At 52.1% G+C, this 23,048-nt stretch overlaps 1 protein-coding gene and 1 long non-coding RNA gene across 7 annotated transcripts; one reads left to right on the top strand and one right to left on the bottom strand.

The window, feature by feature from the left end:
* Positions 1-429: 429 nt before the first annotated feature.
* On the top strand, positions 430-21,243 carry DNPEP (aspartyl aminopeptidase). Of its 6 annotated transcripts, none has more exons than XM_070270493.1 (16): positions 430-1,865; positions 11,642-11,689; positions 12,451-12,544; positions 12,629-12,717; positions 12,825-12,938; positions 13,176-13,301; positions 13,516-13,646; positions 13,877-13,952; positions 14,042-14,149; positions 14,898-14,975; positions 15,938-16,021; positions 16,939-17,099; positions 17,482-17,521; positions 17,643-17,744; positions 20,580-20,747; positions 21,109-21,243. In XM_070270493.1, the coding sequence occupies exons 3-16, from the start codon at positions 12,457-12,459 to the stop codon at positions 21,157-21,159; spliced, it is 1,416 nt and encodes a 471-aa protein (XP_070126594.1). In that variant the 5' UTR covers positions 430-1,865; positions 11,642-11,689; positions 12,451-12,456; the 3' UTR covers positions 21,160-21,243. The 6 variants fall into 6 exon arrangements, with proteins under 6 accessions (XP_070126594.1, XP_005610685.1, XP_023498163.1 ...); XM_005610628.4 differs by lacking the exon at positions 430-1,865 and adding an exon at positions 4,967-5,212; XM_023642395.2 differs by lacking the exon at positions 430-1,865 and adding an exon at positions 4,979-5,138.
* Positions 11,551-12,162, bottom strand: LOC138924734 (uncharacterized). The gene is made up of 2 exons (XR_011439838.1): positions 12,013-12,162; positions 11,551-11,646 (listed from the first exon to the last, which is right to left on the bottom strand). It is a non-coding gene; the product is annotated as an uncharacterized lncRNA (long non-coding RNA).
* Positions 21,244-23,048: the final 1,805 nt, after the last annotated feature.

Here is a 23,048-nt window from a genome sequence, read left to right as displayed (position 1 = left end):
GGTCCACTGTCAGCCGCTGGGGATTCCCACCACCCAGGTCCCGAGCCCCAGAGCCACCTAGAGATGTCCCACACACATCCCTCTTCCTGATTTAAAGATCCCGAAGGATGGAACTTGTTGGAAACGGCCCTGGATCTTTTTCTCCGCGCCCGCAGCCGTCAGAACCCTAACCCCAACCATCCCGAGGAGCGCTCCTCATGCCCCTCCTCATCCTCAGAGAGGCGGGCTGGGCTCTCCCTCAGTCCCCTCAGGGTCCCAGCCACGCTGGGCACCAGAACAGACCACTGACCACCTGCCCCACCGGCTGGGAAGGGCCACAGCCGGCGCTGCCACTCAGGCTGGGGGAGGGGATCGGGCGGAGAGGGGGCTGCTGGGAGAGTGGGAGGGCCCCTGCGCTCCAGGGCCCAGGCGGGTCCCCGCTGCCCCTCTGTGTTGTGCAATGAGCTCCTCAGCAACCCCCTGCGAGCACCGGTGGGTGCCCCCACTTCCCAGCCTGGGCTCGGAGCTCCGGACACCCGCTCAGGATGGGGTCAGGCTGAGTCTCCGCCCCCAGCTTCTTCCCCCTCTCAGTCTCTGGCCCCCACCTTTCCCCCTCCCTTCCTCTCCGGGTCAGCCCTCTTCCTATCTACCCCCCCCCCCCCCACTCCCCCTACAGACCTCTACCTCTAGGTCTGCCTCCACCTCCCCCATGGTCTCTGCGCCCCGCTCGCCTCTGGGTCTCTGCCCCCACCCCTCCCCCAGCTCCCTCTAAGTGAGGATGCCCTTGTTGGGTGACCCCACATTCCCGCCTCACTGGGGTCGGGAGGCCTTCCTGCCTGGTGTGGGAGCCCTGCCCCCACCCGAGTTCCCGGCAGCCTCTGCCGGCGTCCCGCAGCTGGCCCTCTGCCGGGCCTCCTCCTCGGACCCCTCCCCCAGCCCCAGGCCCGATTTAGCTCCTTTAATCTTCCCTGTCATCCAATCCGGCCGTTTCCTGGGCACACACTGCACTTTCCAAACTGCCCGTCCCTGGAGAGGGGCGAGGGCAGGGCGGCCTCAGTCGCTTGTCCCTGCTCTGCCGGCCCTCCTGCTGTACCCCCTCCCTTCTCCCACCCCGCGGAGGTCCCAGGGAGCTCCGGCTGCGCGGGCCTCTGCCGTCAGGCCTCCGCTAGCCAGCCCGGGCCTGAGACAATCCTGACTCCTCACCTGGTGCTTCCCCACCTCCGGGCTTCCCCGATGCTGTTCCCTCTGCCTGGAACACCCTCCCCTCCACAGTGCATTTCCTCCGCTGGAACTCTCAAATTCCACAGGACAGATTCTGGAACCAGACCGCCTGGGTCCTGGGGCCCTAAACCCTGCTCTGCCTCTTCCTAGCTGTGTGACTTTGAGCCAGTTGCTTCCCTCTCTGTGTCTGCATTGCCTCATCTGTAAATAGGGATCATCCTAGTGCAGACCTCAGAGGCTCACAGTGACTGTGAGGATTAATTATTCTATGTCAAGTGCTTAGAACAGTTCTGGGTACACAATAAGTGCTAGTTAAGTGTTAAATGAAAATTATCTTTTCCTGCCTGGTATGACAATGACTTTATTTCCTCCAAGTGAAGACACCAGGAACTGTGAAACACTTCATTTGTTTAATGACATCATTTCGGGGCGGGGGGGGAGGGAAGAAACATGACCACGGGAAATGCACACACTGTCTATAAGACACCTTCCAGCTTCATACATGTGTCAATTGCTCAGTAACCCTATTGGTGTAGCATAGCGGTCTCTTCGCTTCTGCCCCGACGGTCCCTGCAGCCTCGTGCGCATTCATCGCCTATGATCGGTGCCCAAGGGCTCGAGTTCGAGTCCTTATGCCAGGATTGCATTTAGCTGCGCGACTTTAGGTAAGTTCTTTGGCTCATTTAAGTCTCGATTTTTCCTAAATAGCCAAGATAACTCTCAACGATTGTAAGGAATATTAAGCGAGACAATACACATTTAGGGCACTTAGTGTTTCATTGGATATTCAACACAGGAGAGCTCTCATTATCGTGATGATTTAAAAACGTTCGTTGGATTGACTCGCGGCTCTCGGAAGGCGCGGGAAGCGAGAGAGCTGGTATCTCATGGTCGAAGTGCCCTCCAGTGGCCATATGGGGGAACTGCAGGCTTCCCGATGCGCTGGTGGGGGTGGTCCCTCCTTTGCTGGTCCAGGAACTAACTCAGCCACCCCCACCCCCAGGCCAAGCTTGTCCGACCCTCCTGGAATTCTTCACGTTATCTTTCCTTTTACAGAGGCTTTAAGGGGCTTTTCAAAAGTACTTAATAGGATAAGAGACTCAGGGCAGAAGTTTAGTCCAGTATGGCTACAGCAGGAACAGGCACCATCTCTCAAAGCTTGTGGGCCCAGGCCCTGTGGCCGGAAGGGACAATGATGGAGTGCTGTGTGCTGGGCATCAGTTGTCCTCTGGCCTGGACACTGGGATCTGGCTTCTGTGCTTTGCCAGGTTTGTCATTTAATCGCTCACGCACCCTTCCTTCCTTCCTTCCTCCCTCCCTTCCTCCTTCCCTTCCTCCTTTCCTTCCTTCCTTTTCTTCCTCCATCCGTCAATATTTATTGAATACTGGCTGCTTCCAAGCCTCACATCCTAGGTGCAGGGGGTTAAAGAGATCAATCAAACACAGACACAGACACAGCCGCCAAGAGTCGTTCACAATGTCCCAGACACCACATGCAGAGTTAATCCCTGCTCTTGAGTGTTTACGGCTCTGCTGTGAGGCTGAGTGGGAGGGCAGGGCAGCAACACCAGACCCAGGCTGCCTCATTCCCCCTGAGGAAATGTGTCCATAGTGGAAGGCTTGTCTGGCCAGGTTAGGGGCTGACTGCCTCCTCCTGGGCCACACCGCTCCCCTGAGAAATGCTCCCCATCTCAGACATGGACCAACTCCTGGCTCCGCCTGCATCAGGGTCCCTCATCCGCCCTCCTTTTCCCCACCAATGCCCTTTGCCCAGGGCCCGGGGCTGGAGTCAGGGGAGAGTGAGGTGTTTTTAACCCACCCTTGTAATGGATGGCCTGGGTAGGGATCTTACTCACCCAATACTTAGCATCCAAAGCCAGCTCAGTGGCCAGCTCCCCACTGTCCAGGATTGAGAAAGGAGCCTAACTCTAGAGACGGTGCACGAGAAGGTAGCTGGAGGTGCCCAGGGCCCGACTTTTGGAAGACGGCAGGAGAGGGAAGAAGGACTGGGTGAGAGACGTGTGCATTGTTCCTGGGATTCCGTTACCTCCTTGAGCTGCCATCCCCCCTCCTTCCCTTCATGATCAAACTTCTCAGATGTCCTCCCATCCCTTCCTCAGGACCCCCTTGCTTGCTCTGAATTGTTCCGTTTCCTCAGAAGTCTTCCCAGCTGCACAGGGTCCCCTCAACTCCTAGACCAGTGCTGTCCGACAGAGATGTAATGGGAGCCACATATGTCACTTCAAATGTTCTTATAGCCACATTTTAAAAAGGTAAAAGATGGAGCCGGGCCGGTGGCACAAAGGTTAAGTTCGCATGTTCTGCTTCTCGGTGACCCAGGGTTTGCTGGTTCGGATCCTGGGTGCGGACATGGCACGGATTGGCAAAACCCATGCTGTGGTAGGCATCCCACATATAAAAGTAGAGGAAGATGAGCACGGATGTTAGCTCAGGGCCAGTCTTCCTCAGCAAAAAGAGGAGGATTGGCATCAGTTAGCTCAGGGCTAACCTTCCTCAAAAAAAAATAAAAAATAAAAAAAAAGTAAAAGAAACAGGTGAAACTAATTTTAATAATATAGTATATTTAACCCAATTTACCCAAAATATTATTTCAACATGTAATCAAAATTTAAAAATGGACATATATTAGATATTTTGGGGGGTAATCCAATATGTATGTTATCGTATATGCTTAGCCTTTCTCAGTTCGGACTAGCCACATTGCAAGTGCTCAGTAGCCACATGGGGCTGGTGGGTGGTGTATTGGGCATCATGGTTCTAGAATCTTCACTTGCTACATGGCATACATGCTTTCACTATGGGTGGTTAATCTCATCCCCACGTGTCCTGTCTCCCCAGGGAGATTAGCAGCCCCCGGGTCAGAGTCCTCATTTCACCCATCCCCGTATCTCCCTTGGCACCTTAAAGGTGTGCGCTGCGCTCTGCAGGCCCTCCAAGCATATTTGTTGATGGGAGTGAGCTGGGGATTGATTTCTTGTGGTTTAGTTATGGCTGTAAATGGTGTTTTATAGATTGCTTCTGTAGATGCACCCTGCTGCAATATTAGCAGAAACAAGCAGCCGAGGCTGTCAGCACAGGCGGAGGCCTCAGGGCAGATGGGGCTCTCTCAGGCAGGGGAAATCCTGCCAGACCACATACCATCTCTCTGGCTTAAGAGCCTGTCATTGCCACCGCGGTCTCCTCCCTGCAGCCCCATCTCCCTTAGACCTCGAGATAGCCCTGGTCAGGGTGCATTACACAAAGGATGTGTCTCCAGCATCCCACGCCAGGCTGGGAGCTCCTGGGGGCAGAAAAGGACTTATTCAGGTTGACAAGAGCCCGGCCCACAACAGACACACAAAACACGCTTGTTGAATGAATAAATGAATGGACAGCTGGAGCCAGCGAAGCCTCTCATTCATGTATTCATGCTCCCAGAAAATCTTTACAGAGCACTTAAAACGTGTCAGGCACTGGGCTAGCCCTGGGGCTTCAGCAGGGAGCAAGGCAGACGTGGGCTGCGCCCTCTGGAGCACCTCTTCTGGTGGTGGAAACAGAGTGAAGAGGTAAACACACAAATAAAATAATTAGCACACTGACTGGGGATGGAAACGGAGGGGCCCAGAGGACGGGGAATGAGGGCTGGGTTGCTTCCTCCTGGACTATAGGACGCCCTCCCCCCAGGTCCGGGGTCATCATTTAGACACTGGCCACAGTAGGCTAGCCTGAGGCTCGGGGACTGTAAGGACATTACTGTTTCAAATGCATTGATGATGTCATAATGGGCCGTGTGGGTGGACTGAGGACCCTACGAGTTTGAGCAGAGGGCCGAGGCAGCCGGGGGAGCTGGCAGAGAAAGGCAGCAGGTCCAGCTGGTCGGTGTCCACTCGGACTCAGACACGCTCGCCCCGGACACACTCGGCCCGGCCCAGGAGGAGGTGAGCGGGTCACCATGGCGCTCAGCCTCTCCGCCACATCCATTCCCAGCAACTGGTTCCCAGGCTACCCGGAGGTAATGGACCTGTCTCTCTGTCCATCTTTGGTGGGAGTGTCCGGCCAGTGCAGAGGGCCAGCGTGTGCGTCTTGTGCTGCCTTAGGAATTGCGGAGATAAAAAGATGATTGGGAAATGACCCCTGCCCTCCTTACTGACAAATTAGACCTGAGCATGTGGCCTCCCGGAACAACGCTCGTCATGCTGTCGCCTAGCTTTGCAGGAGCGGGGTGCTGAGTGTTGCTGAATCTTCCCCAAAGCCCTATCTAGTTCCCCAGCTTCTCTTCGTGTCATCCCACGACATAGACTGAGATCAAGGGCAGCCCACCCACTGGCACTTGTGCTTCTGAGAATCTAGGTTAGCGTTTCTCAAGGTCGTCTAAGGACAGCAGAATTATTTGCAGCACAGGTTAAAAATGCACATCCCTGGGCCTCGGTCCAAACCTTCCAAAGCAGAATTTTCAAGTGTGGGGCTCATGAGTCTGCATTTTTAAAAGCCCTCCAGGGAATTCTTATCCTGAGCACTGCCCCGGAGATTAAACACCTTCCAGAGGTCCCAAGTCCCATGTCTGGCTGACCAGGGTGGGTGAGTTTCTCTGTCTGAGATGAGTGTTGGCTTTGATTTTTTTTTTTTTTTGAGGAAGACTCGCCCTGAGCTAACATCTGTTGCTAATCTTCCTCTTTTTTTTTGCTGAGGAAGATTAGCCCGAGCGAGCATCTGAGCCAATCTTCGTCCACTTCATATGTGGGTCACCGCCACAACCTAGCTGTCCAGTGGTGTATGTCCACGCCCAGGATCCTAACCTGTGAAATGGGGCCGCCAAAGTGGACCACACCAAACTTAACCACTGTGCCAAGGGGTGCCCCCTTTGATATTTTTATTATTGATGAGAAGCCATGATTCCTAGGCTGCTGGTGTCCAGCTGGCCGCTTGGAAGGAATCAGAGACCGCTGAGAACAGAATTTATCTTTTCGACCCATCCATAAAATGCTTACCTGAGCAGACACTGTTTAAAGGCCATTAAAATACCAGACACAGAATAACCCAGTCCCTGGGACTTTATAGACATATTTACTCAAAGCCAAGTGCTTGCAAAGAGTAAATAAAAGGGAAGCAAAATGAGCGAGCACCCCTAGAAAGACGAACTGAAAGTCAACAGCCCTGGTCACTAAAATAAACAGCACAAATCCAGCGAGGATTAAATGACCTCTAGTCAGACAGGCTCAGAGCCAGAAATGCCCCATCATGGTTCCAGAGGAAGGAGAGGTGACCGTCTGTCCCCACCACCTGGGGGTGTGCCAGGATTGCTGCCCTGGGAGGCCCGGCCAGGACTGCAAAGACAGACTTCCCCTTTGGGGGTGTGAGTGCTCCCCAGACCTCCCTGGGAACATGCCAGGGCCTGAAAATCTCCCAGATTAAAGTCAAGAAGTGTGTCCCAAGGCCTCTGATAAAATGCACATTTTCTGAAAGTGTAGCACTTCAAGTCTCTATTATCTGCCATTTATTCACTACTTTAGCGAACTTTGTTTAGCACTTGCTGGGTTTCAGGCCTGTGACAGGCACTATAGATATCAGGATGAGGAAAGCAGAAACCCGCCCCCGAGTGGCTCGTGGTTTCCTATGAGATAATAATGGAGAATATTTATTGCTCGCTATTTGACAAAGTTAATGAGAAGCATGCTATGTGCATTGTCTTATTTAATCCTCATAACATTATCAGGTTATTCTGTTATCTTCCCCTATTTTACAGATGAGGGAACTGAGGCCCAAAGTGGTATGATGGTACCTTTTTTTTTTCCCCAAAGATTGGCACCTGAGCTAACAACTTGCCAATCTCTTTTTTTTTTTGGCTTTTTCTCTCCAAATCCCTCCCAGTAGACAGTTGTATACTTTTAGTTGTGGGTTCTTCTAGTTGTGACATGTGGGATGCTGCCTCAACATGGCCTGATGAGCGGTGCCATGTCCAAGCCCAGGATCCGAACCAGTGAAACTGAAGCAGAGCGTGCGAACTTAACCACTCGGCCACGGGGCCAGTCCCTGATGATACCTATTTAACAGTTAGCTCTCTGGAAGAAGAAAAAAGCCCTGATTTGTGGTGCTTGCCAATCTCACTAGTGTAAATACTCCCCAGGCCGGTTTCAAGCTACCGGGCCATTGTCGCTGAACATGGAGTCGGAAAGAGATGCGAGTGGGAGGTGGCTCCAGCCACCACTGCACAGACAGCCTGCAGCCCATCCATGGGGGAGTCACGATCTGAGCCCCAGGGTGGCTGTTTCCGAGGCCACGTGCAAAACCACTCTGTTACACGGTCAGCCGCCACACGAGATCGTTGACATCTGAGAGGGAAACATCATGAGACCTCTGTGAAGTGCCAGTTTTACGATCCTCCATAAAACCCCTGGGATTAATCACCAGCGCTTCCCTGTATCTCTTTGTCTTTATCACCAACAGGAGCACGTGGTTTTCTTTTGAGGGCCGATGAAAAAGACTTTATTTTGAAGTAATGATACATTCACAGGAGGCTGCACAGAGTCCTTTGTACCCTTCACCCAGTGTCCCCCCGTGGTTACGTCTTCCACAACTACAGCCCAATCACCACCAGGCAGGTGACATAGGTCAAATGTGTGCGTATAGTTCTATGCCACGCTATCCAGCACTGCCAGATCTAGCAAATAAAAATACAGGACGCTCAGTGAAATTTGAAGTGTAAGTATACCCCGTGCAATATTTGGGGCATCCACTGTTCTCACAGGACTAAGATGTTATTCTGTATTTGTCTGAAATTCAAATTTGACTGGGTGTCCTGTATTTTAGCTGGCAACCCCAATTTTATCGCATGTGTAGAGAATCACGTGACCACCACCGTAATCAAGACACAGAACTGTTCCAGCACCACAAAGGTGTTCCTGGTGCTGTTCCTTTAGAGTCACACCGAGCCCTGCCCTCACCCTCCCGAGCCCTTGGCTACCACTACCCTGTTCTCCATCTCGAGCATTTTGTCATTTTTTTCACACAGCATAATGCCCATGAGACCCATCCAAGTTGTTGTTATCAATAGTTTGTTCCTTTTTTTTTTTTTAAGGATTTTATTTTTCCTTTTTCTCCCCAAAGTCCCCTGGTACATAGTTGTATATTTTTTCGTTGTGGGTCCTTCTAGTTGTGGCATGTGGGACACCGCCTCAGCATGGCCTGATGAGCGGTGCCATGTCCGCGCCCAGGATTCGAACCGGCAAAACCCTGGGCTGCCGAAGCGGAGCGCACAAACTTAACCAATCCTAATTTACTTAGTTTTTAAAAGTAGGTAATACATGTACATAGAGAAAAATCTGAAAAGTGCAAAAGGATTTACAGGGAAAGGAAGTACCCCTTCCACCCCAGACCCTCAGCCACCCCATTTCTCCTTCCCAGAGTCGGTTACCATGTTCTTGTGACTGCTGACATATTTTAAACATATAAGAATATAAGTGTGTGCATCTGGATGTTTACCCACACAAATGGCAGCATACCTGCTGTTCTGCCCTTCATTTTTTCACTTGGTAGTGTATCTTGGAAGCTGTTCCCTGTTGGTACCTCTTGTACTTCCTTCTCTTTAACCATGTAAAGTACTTTTTAATCCTCCCTCCTAGAACATAATTGGTTGGAAATTAGAATCTTGCCTGAGCTACTCACCTCAAGGCATTCTGGGATTTGTAGTCCTTAATCAGTTGAATCCAGCATAGGAAACAGGACTTGAGCAGAAGACATGTGTTGGAAACTAAAGAGCCCTTCCAACGATGCTGTTGGAGGACACATTGTCCCGTGTTATGCAAGTTCCTATCATTATACCTAGAAGCAAATTATGTATTCATTTAAACAACCAAGATATCTACCAGCAATGAGATACCCAGAAGTGTCTTGGCATCTGGAAATCAAGAAGATCTGATTCAGCCCCCTCTAAATGCACCCATTTTAGCAGATGGGCAGGACACACACACACACACTCCGCAATAAACGAATAATGGTAGCATTGTAAACACAGCTAAGGTGAGGAGGGCAAGATTTTCTCGGGAGGCTGAGGGCAAGAATGATTCTCAGAAACTATTCTTGGATAGCTAAGGTGCCCCCCTTGGCCTTCCCACTTCATATTCAGTACCATTCCCTTATCTAGAGATGACCACTCTCCTTCCAAACCTGTTTCCATGCATTCACATATATATTTATATAAAGTCTAGAAATTTAGCTCATTATGTGAGTTTTACCTAAATGCAGTTGCCCTGTAAATATTATTCTGGAAATTGCTTTTTTCCACTTAACAATATATTTTGGAACTTTTTTCTACGATAATACATAAAGATTGACTTTGCGTTATTTTTTACTGCCACATGGTCCTCTGAAACATGGTGTCTCAAACTTTAAAGTGCCTTCAGATCATCTAGGGATCTTGTTAACACGGAGATTCTCATTCGGTAGCTCTGGGGTCAGCCCTGAGGGTCTGCATTTCTAAAACGTTCCCAGGTGTTGTAGATGCTGCAGGTCAACAAATCACACGTTGAGGAACAAAGACATAGGGTCTGAGTGAAGTTGTGTGCTAGAGCCGACTTGGACCAGGTCATAAGAATTGATTGTCAAATTTCCAGGAATTTTGTGATCCCATTGTTATACATAGCAATCATTAAAAAATTCAGTTATATAAACTTACTATTAAAAAAGTTATATTACAAACATAAATACTCAGAAATCATCACTGTCAACTATTTTAATATCAATCTATGCTCTTGAGGTTATTTACGTCGATTATATCTATACGGTGGAAATCTATACGACGGTATTCTTTTGCACATCCCTTCCCAACTCCATGTTCAGCTCGTGTTGGCAGCTTGGAAGCAGCCCCAGTGAGTGTTGACACCACAGAAATTAGGTAGAAAGGCATGCATTACCCCAAGCCTTCTCCAACACTTGATATTACCAGTGTTTTTCATTTTTGTTAATCTGACAAATCAAAAATGGTATCTCATTTTTAACTTGTATTTCGCTGATTATAGTGAGACTCGATCTCTCTTACATTCATTCCTAGGAATTTAATAGTATTTCTTGTTCTTCTAAATGGGACCTTTTTATTATCCAATTATCTAGTTTATTATTGTAAAGGAAAGCTGATGATTTTTAAAATCAGGTTACCTTCCGAACAATTCTAATAGCTGGTCAGTTTATTTTCTTGAAGGTTCTAAGGTATCATATAAGCTACAAGTAACGACAAACTTTACTTTTCCACATATATAATTGTTTATTTTAGTCCACATTGACTCCCAGCGCTAACAGCTCCATCAGTGTCTTACTTCTGATCTGAACAGGAGTGCTTCTGACTCCCCCACTAATGTCTGCTGTAGATTTCTGGCAGACAGCTGTTACCCTTTCTCTTCCTGAGTTCTTAAGATTTTGTTTTGGTTTTTATCACGAATGGATGTTCAATTTACCAAACGTTTACTTTCTCTTTCTAAGTTATCCGCTTTGGTGATGTTTGAATTTCTCACATTAACATGAACTCTTTTTTGTCATCAGAAGAACACGAAAGAGTTCCCTTAGTTGTCTCCTTCCCTGATACGTTGTCCCCCTGTTTCACCTCTTTTCGCTGCCCTTGAATGTGTCCCTTCCCCAGTAGCCAGCCTCTGGCTCCTCAGAGGAAAAGGATATTCTCTCCAGGTCCCACTCAGCACTGAAACTTTATACATAATGACATTTCAATAAGTGGTTAGGGAATGCCATGAATTTAACCCATCACCTGGTGTGTATATTCTTGAACACTCCCCTGCTATATCAACTCCTTTGAAGTGAGGGCTGCTGGACCTTCCAGCTACTCCCCCAGGCAGTCCCACCCCAGTATGTAAAAGGCAGATTGCTTCGTTCACCTGTAATCCCTGGAGTGTTGACAACACTCCTGTGTTATCAGGTGGGTCCTGTTTTGAACCTGGGAGCCACCAAGAGTTCTGATCAGAATCTATGGCTAGGCAGGTGTCTGGGTTTTTTAAATTGCTGCTCACCACTCTTAACTTAGGAATATTGGAATTGCCACCAAGAACATATGGAATTTGTTTTTTTTCTGTCGTTTTAAGAAGTGGAAAGAGTACAGACAGATACGGGTGATCTTGGGCAAGTCATTAACTTCTGTCCCTCAGGGACCTCCGTGTAATGTAACACTTAAGGTGCAGAGAAAAAGGTCCAGAAAAGATCTGAGAGTGGATTGTTCCAGCTCCCTGGAATCGAATTAATTGAGTCGAAACCCCACCTCTGGCCATTTACTACCTTGGACAGGTTCCTCGTCTCTGTCTTTGGGTTTGTTCATGTATAAGATGGGGACAGTAGAAGTACAAAGTTGATAGGGCAGTTGTGAACATGTTAAGCTTTATCATCAAGCTAAAGCTCATGGCGAGCGCTCCATGAACATGAGCCTTGTTGCTTTCATTATCCCAAGGCTGCCTGTGGAGAGAGAGAACACCTCGTTCAGCACCCGTCTGACCAGGTGAGCTGGCAGGGACCAGTTTTTTCTCGGACTCTCTGACCCTGGTGGGGGGGGCGGGGCGCGAGCGGTTCTCGGCTGTCCTAGCACCTCCGGGACGGCAGAGGGCCCCCGCCACCGCCGCGGGCAGGCGACGAGGGGTGGGGCGGGCCGCGGGGGCGGAGCGGGCGGAGCGCAGGGGCCCCCCAGACCCGACGCGAGCTCAGATCTGGGGCTATGCAGGTACACGTTCCCCGCCCCACACCGACCCGGCGCCTGCTCGGGCCCAAGCTCGGCGGCGCGCCCCAGCCAAAGCGAAACCGAAAGCCCGGCCCGGGTGACCTGACCTTCCTGAGTTGGAAAGGGGCTGTCTGCAGAGACCGGGGTGGCTGGGAGGTGGGTAGTCCCTGGAGACCACGTGGTGCAGGCCGGGCCAGAGCTGGGCGTCCGCTCCGAGTTTGGGAACCGATGGGGATTTCTCAGCTGGGCGGGCACGTGGGAGCCGGCCTTCGGGGGCGGAGCTAAACTCCGATTAGGGGGCGGGCGGTCTTGGACTGGCTGGGCCGGGAGCGCTGGGGTGTGATCCTGTGGCTGGAGGGCCCGAGCTCTCAGTCGGGAGAGGTTCGGCCCGGCATCTGCGCGTCTCGGTGGGGAAAGGGGCGGAAGCAGACGCTTGAGCATTGGAGCGGTCAGTGCAGGGCGTTGGTGCGGGGCAGTACCCGGGGCCTGGCTGATAGGTCAGGGGTCCCAGACCTCGTCGGAGACTGAGCGCCCCCCTCCCCTAGGTGGCCATGAGTGGCAGGGGCGGCAAAGAGGCTGTGCAGGCCGCGGCCCGGGAACTCCTGAAGTTCGTGAACCGGAGCCCCTCTCCTTTCCACGGTAAGTGACCAGTGCAGCGGAGGGGGCTGGGCCGGGGTGCCCCCTACCGCTTTCCATCGCTGTGAGGGGCTTCTTTCCCTGCAGCGGTGGCCGAGTGCCGCAGCCGCCTCCTCCAGGCTGGCTTCCATGAACTCAAGGAGACAGAGACCTGGGATATCAGGCCTGAGAGCAAGGTACCAGGAGTGGGATGGGAGCGGAGAGGCGGGAACCCAGGCTGGGTCTCAAAGTCCTGTGTGCCAGCTGGCTGGCTAATACAACTCAAACTCCCCCCGCACCCCAGTACTTCCTGACCAGGAACTCCTCCACCATCATCGCCTTCGCCGTGGGAGGCCAGTATGTTCCTGGCAATGGGTTCAGCCTCATTGGGGCCCACACGGACAGTCCCTGCCTCCGGGTAAGGAACTGGGGCCCTGCTGGGGTAGGGGTGGTATGAGGAGGAGTACAGGGCAGAAAGAAGTCAGCAGGTACAATTCAGGGTCTCTGTTCTCTAGAGCAGGAAGAAGGCTCCCTCTCCACTTTGGGCCGTTTGTCGCTAATACTCATTTTGTGTTTTTTAGCTTGTGAACAGCCTGTCTCATCTCCAGGTCTTGTCGTGCAGCCTCTGACTTCTCATTCCCTTCCTCACGCTCAGGTGAAACGGCGGTCTCGCCGCAGCCAGGTGGGCTTCCACCAGGTTGGTGTGGAGACCTATGGTGGTGGGATCTGGAGCACCTGGTTTGACCGTGACCTGACCTTGGCTGGACGTGTCATTGTCAAGGTGGGAACTGGGGTTGGACCTTGGAGGTTCTCAGCTTCAGCTGTCTGAAGATTGGCTGTCACCACCTTCAGGGTACCTGTGGAGAGCCCCCCAGGGCAGGGGGGTAGGGGCAGTCCGGGTCCGAGGACCACCTTGGTTTGTCTGGGTTAAGTGGGGGCTCTAGCCAGCTGTGGTTGGGAGATGCCCTGCGCTGACTTGGCCTGGGGGGGCACAGTGCCCCACCTCAGGCCGGCTGGAGCAGCGGCTGGTGCACGTGGACCGGCCCATTCTGCGCATCCCACACCTGGCCATCCATCTGCAGCGAAATGTCAACGAGAACTTTGGGCCCAACATGGAGATGCACTTGTGAGCTTGGGCAAGGGCTGTGGTGCCTGGGAGGGAGGGGGTGTGGCACCAGTGATGGAAGGGGCCCTGGTGGGACCTGGGAGACCACTCCCTCATGGGGGCAACCGTCAGGGTCTCCTCTTGGGACCCAGCTGGGAATCGAAGGGCAAGGGCATTTCCCCATCAGGAGATGCCTGAGCTCAAGGATGCCCTCCAGCCCTCCCCACACCCCAACACGTGTCTCCCCACAGGGTCCCCATTCTTGCCACAGCAGTCCAGGAGGAGCTGGAGAAAGGGACTCCTGAGCCTGGGCCTCTCAATGCTGCAGTAAGAGTCCCTGCCCACGGGGAGGGGTGAGCAGAAGGGGAGAGGGGAGGGAGAGCAGACCCTCCTCCCAGCATCCTTCTACCCTGCAGGATGAGCGGCACCACTCAGTCCTCATGTCCCTTCTCTGCGCCCACCTGGGGCTAAGCCCTGAGAACATTTTGGAGATGGAACTCTGCCTTGCAGACACACAGCCTGCGGTGAGGAGTGGCTGCAGGCACTCGTGGGTGGGGACCTCCGGGATCCCAGCCTGGCCCAGCATGTCCCTGGAGGCATTCATCACCTCTGCCAGTCCCCCCGTTACCCTCATTCCTGTTCTTGCCAGTAGATGCCACCGCCCTCTGTCTCCAGGGCAGTGGTTCTCCAAAGGCCAGTTTCCCACTGCAGACCTGCCTACCTGGACTGTCTGGGCTGGGGCCTGGGCCTCGGCCTTTCCACAGATTCCCCAGGAATTTCTGCCACAGGCGGTCTCTGTTCACTCTGACCCATGCTGGCCCGAACCTCTGAGGGCAAGAGGCCTGGCTGTGGCTGCCCTTTTTCTGGATCCTGTCCTCGTGTCACTCCCAGTTGTTGACAGTAGGAGATTGCCAAGGCCGATCTGAATGTGCACTACGTTGGTCTCCTCCTCTGCTATTTCCTTAGCTTTTCTTGGGACTGTTCAGCCCTTCCCTTTTCCTGTCCCACAGGAAGTGGTTGGGAACTACAGGCCTCTACCACCACCACCCACCCACGCCCCCCTCCCCCGTCCCTCAGCTCTAGCCCAGCCCCCTTCACCATGCTCTGCTTAGCCCTGCACAGTGGGGGTCATAGTGCCCTAAGCCAGGGATCAGGGAGACATTGCACAAGGAGCCAGAGAGGCCCGCTCAAACTCAGTCCCTGGGGAGCAGGGAGAACCCGGTGAGTCAGGGCACAGGATCCAAGGTCCAGCTGAGTGTCTTGTCTTTCTAGGTCCTGGGTGGGGCCTATGAGGAGTTCATCTTTGCCCCTCGGCTGGATAATCTGCACAGCTGCTTCTGTGCCCTGCAGGTAACGGGCTGGGGCGCCCCCAGGTGGCACACACCACCAGGGGAGGCAGACAGTCTTGTAGGGGGTGGGGAGTGCTGCCTCAAGCCCTAGCAGGTTGTGACATGGCTGCTGGCCACCCCCGCAGTCTGCTGGTGCCGGGTGGACCGTGGGGAGGGGCGTAAATGCTGCAGCCTCAGCATCTCCTGTGGCCCCATCCTTGCGCTGGCCTTGGGCCAGGGCTGAGGTGGGGGAAGGCTGAGAGGCTGAGGGCACCAGTGTCTTGTCCTAACCCTGCTCTTGTGGCTTCTCCTTTCAGTTAACCTCTGATTTGGGGAGAGGCCTTGCATGCCATAAGGCAGTGTCATCCACCTCCCTCTGCTCCCCCAACCCCAGACACAAGCCCCGCCAGCCCTCTCTCTGTGCCTTGGGAGCTCAGTGGGGTGGTCTCTTCTTCCCAGCCACCTTGATATTCCCCACTTTCTTTCTACCGTAGTCAGTTCCTTCTCGCCCGTCCTCTCCCTTCCCTCTCTCCTTTGACACCTCTCTTCCCTCCCTGTCCTGTCCTTGGACACGGGCTTTGGGCTGTAATTAAGACTAGAACCAGACCTTGGACTCTTTTCTGCTGAGTCACGTCACCTTGACGGAGCTGCAGTCCCCTCCTGGGACCTCGATCTTTTCGCTGGGGCCAATTAGTTTACCCGATCTGTTTGGTGCTTTTGACTTTCCAGGATTCTCAGCCCTTCCCCTCCCCCTCACACATCCTCCTGCCTTTTGCGTGGGAAGGTACAGGAGAATACCCAAAGGGTGGCTTCTCCCATTCCTTTGAAAAGGTCCCCCACGCGCCCTCTGCCGGGCAGTGCCCTGAGAGAGGAGGGCCAGTGGCTTCTCTCCGACCTTGACTATGGGAGGCTGGTGGTGAGTGTCAGCTCCGAGGTTATGAAGAAGTGGGCTGAGGATGATGCCCCGCTCCCTCCCCACACCAGGCCTTGATCGACTCCTGTGCAAACCCTGCCTCCCTGGCCTCGGAGCCCCACGTGCGCATGATTGCTCTCTACGACAACGAAGAGGTACTTAGAGGGCCCTGGGAGGGTCCCCTCTGGAGTCTCCTGCAGTCCCCTTGTACCAGGCGCCCACCGTGAGCCAGGGCTGTTGGGGAGGCCACAGCCACGGGGGAGACACTACCTGTGCTTCTAAGCGTGACATACCTCCCGTATATCTCAGTGCCGCGTGTGAGCTCCTGGAGGACAGGGACTCGCCGTCTCATCCTCGTGGCCCCAGGGCTCAGCACGTGGTGGGTCCTCCTGTACGTGCTTGTGTTAGGGTGCGGTCTTAGATGCTGCAACAGGGCGTGAACGTGGGGCTAGTTCTCTCGTGTGACTGCACAGGTCAGAGTTAGCAGTTCAGGGCAGGTCTCTGATGTCCTGAACACACAGCTGCCATCTCAGGGTCCTGGGGGCCATTCCAGCTCCTGCCATCATGTCTACTCTGAGGTAGTAGGCAGGGAGAGAGGGCAGAGCGGGAGTGTACACCCGTCTTTTTCAGGGTGTGACCCAGAGGTGGGCTTCATCGCTGCCTGCGTTCCATTGAACTTTCCATGTTTAGCTGCAAGGGAAGCTGGGAAGGTCGTGTCCAGCTGAGTAGTTGCATGCTTAGCTACAACCCCGGTGTTCTGTTATAGAAGACACCATGGCAGTTAGCAGTCTGTGTCACATACATAAAAGACCGACTGGGGTGGTGGGGCCCCTGTGCTGAGCCCTGGGTGTGAGGGTCGGGGAGAAGGAGGGGAGACACTGTGGGAAGCCCACCCACAGGTGCTGTTTCTGCCCCAGAGATGACTGTGGGTTAGTTTGGGCCCCACCCACCATCATTAACACCCTCCGTTCTCCACCCACTGACTCAGAGGGGCCCTGGGCCAGTCTGGGCATCGGGCCCCTCTCCCTGGCCTCTAGCCCAGACCCCAGAGCAAGGTCTCTGCTGTCGACAGGTGGGGTCCGAGAGCGCCCAGGGGGCGCAGTCACTGCTGACGGAGCTGGTGCTGCGGCGGATCTCAGCGTCGCCCCAGCACCTGACGGCCTTCGAGGAAGCCATCCCCAAGTCCTACATGATCAGCGCGGACATGGCCCACGCCGTACACCCCAACTACCTGTGCGTCCGCCCTGCTGGGCTCCGACCTCACACAGCTGGAGGCCTCAGGCTGTGCCCGGCCCTGGTCTCTCCCCTCCTCCTTCTTCCTTATTCTGCCGGGAGGTTCAGTGGGGACTTCCTTTTGCCTGCTCCAAGGCCCAACTTGGTCAAAGTCATGTAATACCTAACCCAGTTTGTTGAATAGGCTCTATCTACAAACTTATTTCCATCTATTGCTAGAGGCTGCCTGGAGCACTGTGTTGAGCATGCCTCTGAGGTCCTGCCGGGCTGAGTGGAAAAGCATGCTGTGATCCGTTGGTCGTGTCTGCCTTGGGAGGGGTGGTGGGTGTTGACAGGCCCAGCTCCTGTTTGCCATCCCTGGCCCTTCATCCATCTCTTACAGGGACAAGCATGAGGAGAACCACCGGCCCTTATTCCACAAGGTGAGGTGCCCCTGATCTCTTTAGGGACCGGAGGCCTGGCTGGGTCTGGGCCCCATCTCGTTCCCTCTGGGCCTGTCACCGTCTCTGCCTCACCCTCGATTCCTGGTCTCCTTCTCCCCAGGGCCCTGTGATCAAGGTGAACAGCAAGCAACGCTATGCCTCGAACGCGGTCTCAGAGGCTCTCATCCGAGAGGTGGCCAGCAGCGTCGGGGTGCCCCTGCAGGTGAGGGCGGGCCCTGCCTGGGAAGATGTGAGGGCGAGAGTGGGCTCCAGGGCACCAGCAGATGGGCCCCCTGTGAGAGGGGAGCCTGGTAGACAACCTTTAGTGGACAGGGTCCCAGTGGAATGAGGAGAACAGGGGTTGTGGATGTGGGCAGAGCTGGGACCAGTGCTGGCTCTGCTGCAGGGCTCACCCTGTGACCCTGGACTTGTCTCCTGATCTCTGAGTCTCAGTTTCCACTCCTGTACAATGGGGCTGATAATGATGCCTCCCTGTGTCTCCTTACACCCCCGGGGGGCTTCCATGAGAGTAGTTCAGGGCTGGGCAGCCTGGCACTCCACCTGCTCATTTTCACTCTTGCCTTGGCAATGGCCCATCTAGCCATAGGTGTATATATATAGAGAGAGAGATAATACGTGTAATACACATGATGTGTGTATTAGGGAGTGCGGCCCGGGTGGTCCAGGGACAGACACAGCAGGCAGGTCCTGGTGAGTCAAGACTAGCACCCTGGCCCCCTGACTCGCAGCTCAGGGCTCCCTCTACTGCACAGCCCTGCCCTGCCCGGTGTAGAGCTGTTGTTCACTCTCAGGAGGGCCTCTCTGAGGAGGTGACGCTTGAGCTTCTAACTATTCTATTAAGAGAAGCAGCCATGGGCAAGTCTGGAGGAGGAGCTTCCTGGCCAGAGGGAACAAGTGCAGAAGCCCCAGGGGACAGGCGGGAGCTTGGTCTGTTGGAAGGAGACAGGCAGAGCGGGAGGGGGAGCCCGTGCAGGCCGGGCGCATGTGGCGCAGGCCTCCAGGGCCTGGAAGGGGTTGCATCTTTGATCTTCTAAGGCAGTGGGAAGACGTTGCGGGACTTTTCTTTAATCACTTGCAGCCGAAGGAGGCCATGTGTACTTTAGAAAATTAGAAGACACAAACAGAAAAAACAAAACATGAATGGAGATCTGTGTATATTCTTCCTGATTTTTTTCTCTGCATAGACTTAACACACATTTTTAAAAAATGAAATTATAGTGGATATATTTTTCACTTCCTCTTTGCACTCAGGACTCTCCACTGTTCTGTTTCAGTCAATTTGTATCTCATCAAATGCACAGATCGTTTTCAATTTCCCCAAAATATTCTTTACGGTTGTCTGCCCCACCTTAGTCTCCAGTCCAGGGCCACATGTCGTTATTTCTGGCGGGTACATGGCTTAAATGGCTTTTAATCTAGCACAGCCTCCCCTCCATTTTTTTTAAACATTGACTTGTTGAAGAAACCAGCCTGATCATCCCACGTAATGTCTCACTTCCCGGATTGTCTGGTTCCTTCCTCATGGTGCTTCTAGCTTGTGCCTCTGGCCCCCGTATTCCCTGTAAACTGGAATTCATCCCTAAAGCTTGATGTGTTCAAGGTAAACATTTTTGGCCAGAAGATGTCATGATGGGTGTCCTCCATGTTGCATCATGCACATAGTATCTGGCTGATCCGCCCCAGGGATGATAAGATGGACCACTGGATTGGGTGGGTGGTCCATCCCTCCATCATATGGGGCTTCTCCTCCTTTGACTGGACAGTAACCTGTACAAGGGATGACTTCCCCCTCAACCAGACATCTAGTGGTTTTAAGACTACTTGATAATCCCAGCCTAAATCAGTTCATTAGTTTACTGAAAAATGTTACCCCACAATTCATCCCTTCTACATTTCATCCCTTTTACATTTATTAGCTGCCATCTTCCTGTGACGTGGAGCTTTTTCCCTCATTCACTAGGGCTTTTTGGTTATCATGAAGTATGGTTCCTACTGGAAAGACAAAAAAAAATGCTAATTATTTCCCTTTAATGACAGTCTTCAAGATGAGGTGTTTGAATGGCCACCTTCAATGATGACAAATACTAAGGGGTTTTTTTGGTTTCCCTTTTCTGACTATCATTATAAAATCATAGGTTTTCGTTGGTTCGATGTGATCTGATGCACTATAATCATTTTATTTCATCCTCAAGTTGTCCTAACTTTGGCCAGCAGGAGCTTTTTCAGTGGAGCTCCTGTGTCCTTTGACACAGCTCCTGAAAGTTTTCTTGCTTTTTGCTACAACGAGAAATTGCAGCTCCTGCTGTTCATTTCTCTTCCCAGACTTGGTTGCTTTGGATGGATGGTGATATTAGGGACCATGTCTGGCAGGAGTGTTCACTGGTTTTTTTGGGGGGAGGGACAGTGCTTTTGGGTCATTTCTGTGAACATAGCTAGACAAAAATACATGTATTTTGAAAATCATGAGTTAATACTATAATTCTTATTCAAAAAATAAGAATAGTTATTAATTTATTGGATTTTATAATTCTGTTTTCCCTTAGACTGAAAATTGTGATATCTAACATCATATTATGATTTTATTTACTTTTTTATGAAAGTATAAAGGAAAGAGTTTCCAAATGCCAGTAGCAGTCTTTTTAAAAACACTAAAACTACTGAGTGGTTTTTTGTGTGTCTGTGGAGGGTGGAGTGTGTGTCAAGCAAGAAGGTGACATAAAGGATACGTGTTTTTCTTCAGTCCCTTTGCCTGCTGTGTGGAGAGCGGATTCTTTATAGGAGGCAAAATGATAGCAGCTGGAACTAGGGTGGTGGTAGCACAGATGGAGAGAAGGGGGCCCATTCAGAACGTTCTGTCCTTTGTACTGCCAGTTCGTCTTGGCTTTGTGGTTTTCTGCCGGTCACCTCCACTCTCCGAGGGGGTAGAAGTGGGCCATCTGCCAGGCCCCGTCCAGCCTTGCAGTTCCAAGGTGACATCCTCCTCGGCCTTGAGGAGCACTTCTACGTGTTGCTCATGAACCTCTCCTCCGCTCCCCAGGATCTCATGGTCCGGAATGACTCCCCATGTGGCTCCACCATTGGACCCATCTTGGCTTCTCGGCTGGGGCTGCGGGTACTGGATCTAGGCAGCCCGCAGCTGGCCATGCACTCCATCCGGGAGACCGCCTGCACCACAGGAGTCCTCCAGACCCTCACGCTCTTCAAGGTACTCCCACCTCACCCATCACCATGGCAGCTGGGCCCCTTGCCCCTCTAGTGCCTGGAATGGTTGCTGGGGCAACATCACCATCACTAAATGGCTGGCCTAGGTGATGGGGCTGGTGGTCTTGGTGCTGCCGTGTGGGAAAAGAACGGTCCCCATTCTTCTCAAGGCCCTGGGCCCTGATCAGCCCCTAGAGGATAATGAGAGGACAGAGGGGATCAGGGAGGGCAAGAGTGGGGCAGTTGTCACGTGTGGGTGAAGCAACTCTGCCTCTCTTTGGGGCCTGTGTTGGCGGGAGGTGAGCAGCGGGGCGTCTCCATCTGGTCTGCGCTAATTCCAAACCCTGTGTTCCCTCCCAATGTAGGGCTTCTTTGAGCTGTTCCCTTCTCTGAGCCGTAACCTCTTAGTGGACTGAGCCCTCTTGGAAAGACTTGCACTTGAGAGGGGAAGTTCTCAGCTGAGCTGAAGCTGGATTATTAAAGCGGATTTTTCACTCAGACTCAGTCTGTTGTACTTCTTTGGAGACTAGAGGGGTGGGAGTTGAGCCTGGCTTGAACCTCTGGAACTGGAACAGAGCGGGAGGTTGGGGTGCAGGCTGAGGAGGCCACAGATCCTGGGAGCTGACGGAAGCCTGATTTCAAGTATTTCTTCCTTAAGCTCACGCCTGAAGTGGGTGAAGGGTGGGTGGGTCCCCAACTGGAAGGTTACTTCTGCTTTCATGCCCGTCCTCCTCCTTGGCAGTGGCCTCCATGCTCTTCCCTCCTTCCTTTCCCAGAATAGACCAGGAGCCTAGCTTGGCCTCTGAGGTCTCAGGGCTCAGGCATTAGGCTCCCCCCAGAGTTGCCCTGGGCAGCCCAGGCTGTTTCCCACCCTCCCTCAACTCCTCCCGACCCCTCCCAGGTGCTACGAAGAGAAGGGCGCAGTCTAGGCGTAAGCATCACCATCATCCGCCTCACTTCCCAGCAGCCACTGTGTCATTGGTCGTATATTACCAGGGAAAAAGATTATCACCGACAATCAATAGGAAAAGTCAAAGTCTGCTTATAAACACTTCCATCAAAATAACTCTGCTAACTGGTGTTTTTCCATTTTTTTGGATACCAATAGAAAAATTACTTTTTATATGAATAGGACAATTGAAGTTTTTTAAATGCTTAATATGATGAATAAAACAATAATAATGCTGATGGAGTTTAAAATATATATAACTAAACTGTATCACCACAATAGCATAAAACTCAGGCGAGATCAGCAAGTTCAGGTGTACTAAGTGTCTTGCAATGTCCGGGAGAGAGTGAAGGAATCAATTCATACTGTGCTTTGAAGTCAAAGATACATACTGTAATTTTTAGGAAAACTACTAAAAGAATTTAGAAAGTATTTATAGCTTCTGTTATGGGTCGAATTGTGTCCCCTGAAAAGATGTTGAAATTCTCCCCCTGGCACCTGTCAATGTGATCTGATTGGGAAATAGGGTCTTTGGCAGATGGTCAAGATGAGGTCATTAGAGTGGGCCCTAATCCAGTATGACTGTGTCCTTATGAAAGGGGGAAACATGGACACAGACGTGCAGAGGGAAGAAGATGTGAAGACACAGGGAGAGGGCCATGTGAAAATGGAGTGGAGGGGCCTCTACAGCCAGGAGAGCCAGAGGCCGCTGGAGGCCAGGAAGGTTTCCCCTACAGGTTACGGAAGGAGCATGGCGGCCGACACCTGGGTTTTGGTCTTCTGGCCTCCAGAACTGCGAGATGATAAATTTCTATTGTTTTAAGCCAGCCAATTTGTGGTACTTTGTTTCATCAGCCTTGGGAAACTAATATAACTTCAAACTAATTGAGTGGGGAAAATGGGATAATAAAAACAATTGGTCCATTCTGCAACTTAACTTCAAATGGTTCGGCAAAACCACATTATGCTTGTGTGTGGGTAATATAAAACGGTGAAATGGGTTGACTCTGGGTCTATACGTGGAGAGACTGGGTGTTTGTTGTACTATTCTTTCAAATTTTTTGTGTTTGAACATGTTTATACTAACAGTGTGGGGATAAATTTTTAAAATTCAATCCAAAAGAAGGGGAGAAATGAGAAAAAAGAGAAAGTGAAGCAACGGAAAGCTCTTAATAAAGTGGCAGACTGAATCCAAATATGTCCAGTTATAACATTCAGAATAAGTGGACTAATAATATCTCAATATGGTTGTTATTTTAAAAAAATAGACTACATAGTTAAAATACAAGGCTTGTCAGACTCGATATCAAAAAATTACAGCTGTTTGCAAGAGATACACCTAAAACAAAAAGATAC

The sequence above is a fragment of the Equus caballus genome, chromosome 6, assembly GCF_041296265.1.
Source record: "Equus caballus isolate H_3958 breed thoroughbred chromosome 6, TB-T2T, whole genome shotgun sequence".
Taxonomy (NCBI): Eukaryota; Metazoa; Chordata; class Mammalia; order Perissodactyla; family Equidae; genus Equus; species Equus caballus.
The sequence above is the reverse complement of the archived record's forward strand: the minus strand, read 5'-3'. Positions and strand labels throughout refer to the sequence as shown.